We start from the raw sequence: 11,728 nt of genomic DNA on the forward strand, positions 1-11,728 counted from the left end.
GACACCCTCGCCCTAAATTATAGCAGCTTTTGTGTAAAACAAAAAGCGAGAGAATTGTCTTAGACTAATCAGAACAGAATATGATCGTACGATTATACAGTTAGGGAAAGAAAAGCTATAACAGCGACCACCAGCATGCAGCTCCCCAGAGCTTAGATTATTATCGGATAAAACGTCGTGGCGAACGCTCACAATTTTTGACGCTGCCCATTAAAACTTCATACACGTGGAAATATAATTTAGTTAATATGTCCAATCTCATAAAACAAGAGAGCGATATTTCAATAAATTTCCGTGTTCGATTCGTGTGAAAGTGGCAAAGAGATTCGACCCCAAGGCGTAAGGAAGGCCAGGTCTATATAAGAGCATTTGGTTGCTCTACAGCCGACTACCCCCCCCGTCTCGTCGACCCCCGCATCAGCTCATGGTTTAAACCCCGTCGCTCCAAGAAGAGGCCACGAGGCGACAGAACCTTCAGCAACAAATTACGCAACCGGCCACCTGCCGAATGATAACCAGCCCAAATATATTGGAAGGCTAGAGTTCATCCAGATTATTCAGCTATGCAGAAGTTTAGACGACCGGAGCAGATTTAATTATATTTCAACATCATCATCGTCACGCAGTGAAGATCATCTCCTATGACCAACGGAGGTCCAACTTTGTGATTTCGTCTTATCGCAAAGCAGCGTAGCAGCCAGCGGTTTCCTAAGGTCTTATCGCTGCAGCACTGCAGTTATATTTCGTGTTTTGTTTTGATTCTTGATTTTCTTTTGTATTGCGATTTATAATGAATTAAATACTCGCAGATTGACGGAACTTTTGGCATTTGAATAGGAATTTAACTTAGAACCTTTAAAGTTTGACCTACAGCTCGACAATGTCAACGTGAACTTGGGCCCAACTTTACGCACATCATGGAGTGGATATTTAAGGTCGTGAGTACTACAACAACAATGATAAATACCTTATTATGAATTACCTATATTAAAATTCTAACAAAATGCCACTCGAACGTCTAAGTAAAATAATATCTGCATTTGACTAAAGATTATATAACTATATTTGCTAATTTTATATTCAATTACGTATATATATTTGCTTTATACTTTACTTTTATATACTTTATTTTACCCACTGAATATAAACGAAAATGAAGAGTTAGAGAAGGACTAGGATAATTATGCGTAGATTAAAATTTGTTAGTTTGTAAAAGAGATTTAATGAAACCGCTTTTTAAACTGAATTTATATAAATGGAATTATGATTGAAGATATATTGAAAAATAATGAATTGTGAATAAATAGATTTAATGGTTTGTCGAGTACTTATGTTGAACACTTTCTTAAATATGTGGTAGAGTTATTTTGAACTTGGCCAAGGGACAATGTAAATATTTTAAGTAGCATTGTCATGGTAGGGAGGGTAAAGACTTAGGGAATCATTAACATCCAAAATTCCCAATACTTATCAGAATCTGTAGCTTATCTTCACACGTGTCGGCGTGTATCATTAGTATCAATATAAAGCCATTTCTTTTATTAACCGGTAGTCCACTTTTGAATATTGTTTATGAGTAAGACGCACTTATTAAAATGTAGTAGCGTTTCGTACTATCCTAAGCTAAAAGAACCCCGACCTACGGCGAGCTAGACCCGAGCATAGCAAGAGTGCGCATCCCTAGCGAAGGAAGTACAAGGTCCTCTTTATTAGTAATTACTACCCACTATTAAAAGACCAACTAGTTAAAAATTTATCGAACTACGGTACACTACACATCTTCGTCTAGTCCAAGAAAGTGTGACCCTTTACTGAATAATGCGCTCAATCTAAAACAAAGCCAAAAACCCAAGCTGATGCGAAATTTCCCGCGGCAAATCGACTGCTTGAATTTCCTACTATTTTTAATACTGGACCACCTTACAGGAGTGCAAAAATGCATTGCTTACACAGACAAAAGAAAATCTAGCACTAATAGCAATAGCAATATTAAAATAATCTTGCAATAACGAACTGCTTTATAATCTCAACTTACAATTAAACACGAATAGCTCGGCACAAGATAAATCCGAAAAGCTAAAACGGCCCTCTGCTCGACGCGACCTTTTTAATTCGTCCCAAATCAGCCCTGCCAAACATATGAGGAGCTCTTCAGAAGTGCTGAGGGGAAAACAAAATGACACACAAAGCCCGGAACTGGCGACCATACAAAAGACTCCAGGCAAAAGTACGATCAAAGACATAAACCCAACTACATTCAAGACACGGAATAAAAGCGATTGCCCTTCTCCGCCAATCCTGTCCTAGCTACTCCCAATTTCCCGGACCTGAAAACCTCAATCTGTACAAGCAAAACGGCTAAGCTTGTTGCAAAAGAAACTAGGCAAGACCCCTCCCGCAACGAACCAACAGCGAATAATATTGCCCCTGTTCGCGACGCGATACAACCTAAAATCGACCACCCACCCTAGGGACATGGATGCTTACGCTAAAATTAAAAACAGTCTTGCATCCAGCGGTATCCATTCCACCCCATGCTCGTGGATAGTTGATGAGCTGCGTAAACCCGGCTACAGGTGGCCCTATCCGAATGTTTGAAGTGGAGATAGACTCGGCCAAGGACGGCAGCCAACAAATTCTCTCATTCAAACAGACGTAGACAGAAAAAACAGGCCACGGGAACCGGTCCAGTGCTACAGATGCCAGGGCTTCAGGCATGCCAAAAACTCATGCATGAGGCCGCCCAGACGCATGAAATGCGCTGGGCATAACCTATCCAATGTATGGACTAAGCCAAGATCGAGCCCCGTTTCCTGTGAAAACTGCTCAGGTGATAATATAAGCGCCTACAAAGGATGTCCCGCTTATAAGGCGGAAAAAAGAAAGCTTGCAGCTAAAAATATCGACTTAACCAAAATAAGGGTAATCAAGGACGTAGTAACAAAAAAAAAAGAACGACAGGCCTCCCAACCTCGAAAAAATGACGCACGCCTGCCCTACAGCTCAGTCATTACCAGACAATCCCCCGCAATCCCGAGGACGCCTCAAGGCGAGAATGGTGCAATCCCTTCCGAGCGAACAACAAGGAAGCGGCATTATTTAAACCTAGGACTTCCACACATGACGCGGCCATCCAAAAAAAGGCTAAATCAGTGGCGCAAAAACGCCAACAAAGGGGGAAAAAATGACAACTTAAAGCCCCAACTACTAAACAAGACTAAAAACAAGGCCGCTAGAGACGTGGCGAATTTCCAAGAGCACCTCCGAAACGAAAAGAAAACGCGCCAAGACCAGGACCTGCCGACCAGACAAGACATCCTTCACTAGTACCCCCAGGCTACACGCAAGACCTACTGACCCCAACACCAACCTAACACATCGAGTAGAAAATATTGAAAAGAATATAGACATCCTGATGAATCTTATAACCAAGTGCAAAACAAAACCGAACAAAACTACCCGCAATACCTCCAGAACCTCCAACGACTGCCTATAACTTAAATTTGTTAACAATCTCTACCAGCAAAAAAAAAAAAACTAATATGATCCCAAGTCCAAACAATGGACAAATCTCCAATATCCTAAAAATAGGGTACTGGAATGCATGTGGAGTCATCAGCAAAAAGGACGAACTTGAGGCATTCATAAAGAAGGAAGGTATACATATTAAACCAAACCAACAAATTTAAACCAAGTTAGAACGAAACTCAAACGCCCCTAACTTCAAAGGCCACACATACCTTGCCCAAAATCCCACCTCCGGCCACTATTATCAGTCAAAATGTCCGCCACACATGCCTAAGCCCTATTGAGACTGAGTTCTTTCAAAGCGCATCCATTGCCCTTATCCCCTCAAACAGCATTCGGGCAGAAATGATGGTTGTTACCCCAATCTACTGCACGCCAGTTCACAAGTGGTCTGATGAACATTTCCAGAAGCTCTTCCACCAGACGCTACCGGACGGCACCTCCAAACTCATCCTCGGCGGTGATTGGAACAGCAAACATAGATTTTGGGGTAACATTCATCCTGCGAAAGGTGTAGATCCCTGATGCAAGGTGGTTAGAAAAATGAAGACTAAAAAAAATCTAGAAAAATCTACACTATGCCAAGCCACGCATTTCCCCTTTGACAAAAGAAAACAACCCTCCGCGCTAGACTTTGCTATTTGCAAGGGTTTACGAAGACGAATCCTAAGGACCTTCTCCACCGATGTTCTCAGCTCTGACCACCTCCCGATCCAAATCATTCTCGATCTTGACGGTGCAAACTTGCAATACAATAAAATTAACAGCGCCATTTTCCAAAAAAACACAAACCTGACAACTTTGAAGAGGGCCCTGGAAGACAAGCTGCTACTGAATACGGAAATTCGCACTGGCCAAGACATCGACGATTGTATCAACATATTCATCAAAAACATCAATTCTGCAGCCAAAGAAGCCACTCCCACTAATCTTTATCAAAACAACACCCAAAGGAGAACTAGCAGCATTAAATTAGATGCAGCTACCTCTGCGCTTCTCGAAGAAAAAAAGGAACTTAACAGGATCTTCAGGGCAGCAGGCACTGAAGGCGGCCCAAAACAAACTGTCGAAGGAGATAAAAAAAACTCAGAGCAATAAACACCAATAAAAAGTTAGAAGGAATAGACACATCGGACAGATACAGAATGGAAAAGCTGTGAAAAATTACAAACAACATCAAAAACAACCCCAACCCTTCTGGCCAATCAAAAAGGACGACGACGACAACACACTGAGGATAGCTAGCCCCTGGACAAGGACGCTCGATGACAGAGCCGAAGCTTTTGTCTCCCACCTCGAGACGCGCTTCAAACCAAATCAGAAAAATTGCATCGGCGACAGAGAATTTGTCAAAAAAGAGCTAGATAAATTCAAATCGCTGAACGCACATTTTGATGTTGGCACCACTGGACTAAAGCCGGTCACCCTAGCTGAACTGAACGCGCTAAACAATAAACTTATTACCAACCTCCCAAAAAGGCCAGAATCTATATAATCCTGATATACAATAAAATCCTCAATATTGGCTAAAATCTTTGAATGCATCCTACTCAACAGATTATATAACATAGAATCCTTTGCTAAGACAATCTCCAACCACTAATTCGGATTTAGAAAGGATCATGGTGCTGAACACCAGCTAGCCAGAGAGCCTCAATTCATCCTGCAAGCGAAGAGAAGGAAGTCTGCTCAGCCACCTTTCTGGACATAACGCAAGCATTCGACAAAGTATGGCACCAAGGCCTACTCCATAATCTGACAAAGCTTATCCCAAGACAACTTTTTAATGTTCTTGAATCTTATCTCACAGACAGAACCTTCTGTGTCAGAGTCAACCAGGAAACCTTCTCCAGAACTGGGAGAGCATCCTGGGACCGGTCCTTTACTTTATCTACACATCGGACATGCCATATCCTATCCCTAAAGGATATTTAAAGGGCAAAAAAATGGGACATTGCAATAAACGGCAAGAAAACAAAACACATATTATTTTCCCATAAAAACAACTCAGAAACGCTTTATACCCCCCATCTGTCGACTGACAAAGAGCAGCTAAACTCTCCAAACAATGCTACCTCGGTCTGATGCTCGACCGAAAACTGACTTTTGGGGCGCACCTCACCCTGCTCTAAGGTAAAATCATAGGCAGAAACAGCCACCCACCCAAAAGCCACTAAAACCTTGCTGTGGAAACAGGTCTTCTCCCCTTTCTGGCACTATGCCATAGTAATCTGGCCGCCTAAAAGATAGGGTGAGGGACTCATAAACAAATTTGGCAAACTTTATAGACAGGGTAGAGTCCCTAGGGAAAGAGTTCTTGAGCTAATGATTGGTCAGCCAACTCCGGTCATCAAAATCATAATACCTGACTACGAGCCCGAAAACCAACAAACTTAAATTAAAAAAAAAAAAAAACTCAAAAACTCGCCCTTCTCCCGTAAAGCTTCCCCCTACAGCAGAAAAATATCCATGCCAGAGCAAATACAAACATTAATTGACTTTACAATTCAAACGATAGTTACCTCCTAATTTATTCTGTACCATATAAAAAAGGAACCATGACTTCTTCACAATCAATTCCAATAACCTTAACTCCAACTGATGACTCCATGCAACGCGCCTAAATACCTGTGGGATACAAAACAATCAATCGTTAAACATAAAAACGAATCCACAAAACTCACTCTTTGTTCCGGACTGGTGGTGTACTGGTGGGTTGGTGCTGGTTGTAGGTCGGCTTTCCTGGAGGATGTCTTGTCTGGTCGGCAGGTCCTGGTCTTGGCGCGTTTTCTTTTCGTTTCGGAGGTGCTCTTGGAAATTCGCCAAGTCTCTAGCGGCCTTGTTTTTAGTCTTGTTTAGTAGTTGGGTCTTTAAGTTGTCATTTTTTCCCCCTTTGTTGGCGTTTTTGCGCCACCGATTTAGCCTTTTTTTGGATGGCCGCGTCATGTGTGGAAGTCCTAGGTTTAAGGAAAGCCGCTTCCTTGTTGTTCGCTCAGAAGGGATTGCACCATTCTCGCCTTGAGGCGTCCTGGGGATTGCGGGGGATTGTCTGGTAATGACTGAGCTGTAGGGCAGGCGTGCGTCATTTTTTCGACGTTGGGAGGCCTGTCGTTTATTTGCGTTTGTTGCTGCGTCCTTGATTACCCTTACTTTATTAATGCCAATATTATGGGCTTTCTTTTTTCCGCCCTATAAGCGGGACAACCTTCGTAGGCGCTTATATGATCGCCAGAGCAGTTTGCACAAGATGCGGGGCTCAATCTTGGCTTGAAATGAACGACAGGCGTTTATCAGACAATCCCCCGCAAACGCTCGCCAGGATGCCTCAGGGCGAGAATGGCGGAACCCTTTCCGTGCTGACAACAAGGCGATGACCTACCAGCCCAGGTTCTGCTCACATGACGCGGCCTTCCAAAAAAGGCTGACATATTAAATAAAATAAAGGAGGGGAATAAAGTAAACAAAGTAAACTATCCAGACGAACACGACTTCTGAATGATGCTCCGTCCACAGCCTCCTAAATGCCACATTCCCGCCTGCGGTAAACAACTCAGACAGCTGTCATGCGAGCACAGAGGATTTCTTCACTCCCATTGGAAACGGCGCTACAATGGCAAGGCTCCATCACAGGCGATTCTCCTGTAAAAAAAAAGAACAAGTTTTACCAATCAAAACACACCCTAGCACATGTTATCGAGGGATACCCAGCCCATCCTTGTGTGGGATCATCCTGCGCATTCATGAGTGGAGGCAATCCGGCACAGTGTTTATAGACGCCTTAGGTAGTTTTCCTCATAATTTTTCCTTCTAATTCTGGTCCTGCAAAATGAAAATGAGCTCTGTGATCTGTAAAAAAGGAATTGAAATCTCACCCACCCAAAATGCACTTTCTTGCCCGCGGTAAACAATACAGGCTGCTGCCACGCAAGTACAATTGCAATCGGTGCTTCCACGGCAAAACTCTCGTTCGGTCCTGCTTGCTTAGATCGCGGCATCCTGGCGGCAGCAGGCTGTAAGGGACTCCAGGTTGAGTTCCTTGCCATAGGATGAAGGCTGAAAAACTAGAAAAAATAACTTAAATCAGTCAACATATAAGCCACATATCTAATTCCAAGTTCATCCTTTCCATGGCCCTGGACGTTGTGACAGCTACAATCAATTCCTAGCACAGCTAAAAAGAAAGAAATTTAAAATGATAATCAAAACACCCGCAAGTAATTATAAATAATACTCACCCAATTTTGATTGCATGTATTCCATATCATTCCATACCTGGTCTGGCGGCTCCAAGTCGCCACTCCTGGCGCAACGGACACATGATGCGGCGGTCCAGGCAGCACTCAAGGATTGACTGCGGCGGGAGACGCTTATTGATTGATAGTTCTGTACTTGTTTTATTTAGAGGTACTATATTTAGCTGGATGTTAAGATCGTTACTTTCGAAACGTTCCCAACGTTTTGAGTGCAGCCAACTCAGTTTGAACATAAGTCAACTTCAAGATACCCAGAATCTCTTTTATAGTTCCAAATAAATTTCGAGATTTCTCTACTGATTTCTTGTTTTAGGTATATTACAGCACTCAGCTCTTCAGCCACGCTATGTTCAATGTGTGTCCATTTCTGACAGTTCTGAGAAACAATTAGGGGGAACAATGGTTTTTTCGCTACTGGAATTTCTAAGAATTTTTGTGGCAAGACTCGGCAATTGGTGATCTACTGCATTTATGGCTGCTAGCTCGGGCTCCACATCCTTATTCCTTATTGCTATTCAAATCGATTGTGGTCTCCTCAACGACCTACTGCGTTAAAATATGGGCCACAGCTTTAGAATCAAATGTCAAGGAAGTGCAAAGAGTTCAAAGCCGGATGCTGCTCATGATAGCAAATGATGATTGCGAATGACCAACAACCTATCAGCTTAAACAGTTGACCAGAAGAAAGCTTAAACGAAGATATCCTCTAAACAAGAAGACTAAATGACTTCAAACTAAGCAGTAATTGATTGTAAATAAGATATAAAAATTGTTATCTCGGTTTCTGTTATATACTCACGACAATTTTTTCCATTTTCTTTTACTCAAGTAATACGTTGATTGACGTTTTATTGGTTTATCGACGCTTTAACATATATAGTAGCATATGTAACATAGTATAATCCTCTGTTACACATACTCACACACACACACATACAGTACATATGTACCACTTGACCACACCCACTCAATCACACCAATATCAAATGATACATTTGCCCAGTAACACACTTAAACTTACAACCCTAACACATAAGTCAGACCCCAAGCTCTTGGTGACAATAACAATTTCGGCCGCGTTAACATAAACAATTGATTCATAGACATAAACATCCGCCGATGCAGAATTCGCAACCAAATAGCTAACGCAGCACAAATCCTGGTAATTACCCATGCGCAACTCTCTTAAAGGTCGCAACCCATTTGAACAAAGAGGAGAGACACTCAAGCTCATATAAACAAAGTCGACCAAGAGTTTACTAAGCGTTCAACTCACACTCCAGATTTAAATTTAATAAGTTCGCTCTATACTTAAGACGTGAATTGTCTCCGTTTCCGCAATTGTACATTTATTTGAATAAAAAATAAATATTTTTTCTAAATAAATTACCGTGGATTCGTTTTTATATATATGTTACACCAAAAAAAAAAAAAAAAAACAATTTTTTTATATCTCATAGCTAAGTAAACTGGTTATATATGAAGCTGTCATTTTAATTTGTATTTATTATTTTTCTTAGCTAGTGACTTTGTTATATGTTCAATTGGATATTAGGCGGCGACCGCTAAATCGTGGAATTTAAAGAAGGAGTTGGTAAATGTCCAAATGGTTCTTTCAATTTCAGTACCAAATGTTCGAAAAGTATTTGGACGAAATAATAGCATCGCTGCTTAGCTGGAAGATCGATAGAAAAATGACGGTGCCTGAGTCAGATCTAGTAAAATTGTTAAAGCAGGCTCGCCAGGTTCTTATGTCTGAACCAATGCTGTTAACTGTGGAGGCGCCAATCAACGTGCTTGGAGACATACATGGTCAGTATAATGACCTCCTACGTTATTTCGAGACATCTGGTCATCCTCCAACAAAGCGTTATTTGATGCTGGGCGACTATGTGGACAGGGGAAAATATTCGGTGGAGACACTCACGCTCTTGTTGGCATATAAAGTGCGTTATCCGACGAGCATACACTTACTAAGAGGCAATCATGAATCAGCGGCAATTAATCGGTATTATGGATTTTATGATGAGTGCAAAAGGCGTTTTACTATACGTCTATGGCGGATGTTTGTAGATTGCTACGACTGTCTTCCGGTAGCTGCTATTATTAACTCAAAAATCTTCTGCTGCCACGGAGGATTGAGTCCATCTCTACATAATATGAATGATATTCAACATTTACAAAGACCAGCTGAAGTAGACAGGAACGGACTTCTATGCGACTTGCTTTGGTCGGATCCAGATCCAACTGCCATCGGTTGGGAAAAGAATTCTAGGGGAGTAAGCTTCACCTTTGGGGTTGATATCGTAGAAGCATTTCTTTCACGTTTTAGCTTTGATCTGATATGTCGTGCTCATCAAGTTGTTGAAGATGGCTACGAGTTTTTTGCCAAACGACAACTAATCACTGTTTTCTCTGCCGTTAATTATTGCGGGGAGTTTGATAATGCCGGTGCTATGATGTGTGTGGATGCCGAGCTAAATATAACTCTGGTAGTGATGAAACCTAAGAAACGGATAGCTATTTCAGCAAAGTCTGTTGTTGAAAAATTGCCTGATTATTTGTGATTAAAGCAACGCGTTAAAGTATTCACGGAAAGAAATATATTTTTGAATCTTACCAATTTGTCTAAATATTTTTATATTCCATATATTTCATATATTCATTTAAAATAAGTTATTTATATCTGCATAGTTCTTCCGTCAAAGCAGAAACCATATACAGTATATATATTCCTGATAAGGATCAATATCCGAGTTGAACTGGCCATGTTCGTCTGTCCGTATGAAAGCCTCGATCTTACGAACTGCAAAAGCTAGGGTGTTGACATTAGGCATGCAGCATTCAAAGACATTGCCAATCCCACTCTAACGCCCACAAACCGCGCAAAACTGTCACAATATTGTGATATTTTTTTCATTTTCTATTGGTCTTGTAAATTTGTATCGATTTGCCAAAAATCGTTTTGCCACCCACTCTACCACCCACAAACCGCACAAAACTGCTACGTCCACACTATTTAAAAATGTTATTTATCAATAATTAAATAAAATTACAATACATATGTATATAGTAAATTTCTATAGAAATTTCTACGCCCACAATCTGCTCAAAACAATCGCGCCCACACTTTTAAAAATTGTGTTTTTTTTTCATTTTTGTATCTTGTAAATTTTTCCACGCCCACAAAACGCACAAAACTTACACACCCACATTTTTTAAAAAAGTTAGGATATTTTTTCACTGTTTTGTATATCTTGCAAATTTCTATAGATTTCCAAAAATGCTAAGGCTCACAAGCCACACAAAACATTCACCCCCTCACTTTTAAAAAATTTTTGTGTTTATTTTCCAATTTCGATATTCCGATATTCCACAAAATGTTGAAATTTCTTGTTTGCACATCCAGCAGCTGAGTAACGGGTTTCTTTAGTCGGGGAACACGACTATAGAATTCTATCTTATTTTAAAATGAGGTGAGCTGTTGTATTATATATTATTATTATTATTATTATTATTATAATTATTATTATTATTATTATTATTATTATTATTATTATTATTATTATTATTATTATTATTATTATTATTATTATTATTATTATTATTATTATTATTATTTCTTATTATTATTATTATTATTATTCATTTCTTCTTACTTATTATTATTATTCATTATTTTTATTCTTATTATTATTCTTCTTCTTATTCTTCTTCTTCTTCTTCTTCTTATTCTTATTATTCTTCTTATTATTATTATTCATTTTCTTCTTCTTATTATTCTTATTCATTATTCTTCTTCTCTCTTCTCTCTTTCTCTCTTCTCTCACTCTCTCTCCCCTCTCTCTCCCCTATCTCTCCCCTCTCTTCTCTCTTCTTCTCCTCTTCTATCTAGTCTTCTATGTTATTGTATTATATTATTATATTGATGCTAAGTTTCCGATGGG

General features: G+C 40.2%; 1 protein-coding gene across 1 annotated transcript; it reads left to right on the forward strand.

Annotated features, from left to right (window-relative positions):
• The first annotated feature begins 9,379 nt into the window (after positions 1-9,379).
• Positions 9,380-10,400, forward strand: LOC6556017 (serine/threonine-protein phosphatase PP1). The gene has a single exon (XM_001982844.3). It carries the CDS (start codon positions 9,380-9,382, stop codon positions 10,346-10,348), a length of 969 nt encoding a protein of 322 aa, XP_001982880.1. The 3' UTR covers positions 10,349-10,400.
• Positions 10,401-11,728: the final 1,328 nt, after the last annotated feature.

This window comes from Drosophila erecta, unplaced genomic scaffold, assembly GCF_003286155.1.
Source record: "Drosophila erecta strain 14021-0224.00,06,07 unplaced genomic scaffold, DereRS2 tig00000386-arrow-arrow-pilon, whole genome shotgun sequence".
NCBI lineage: Eukaryota > Metazoa > Arthropoda > Insecta > Diptera > Drosophilidae > Drosophila > Drosophila erecta.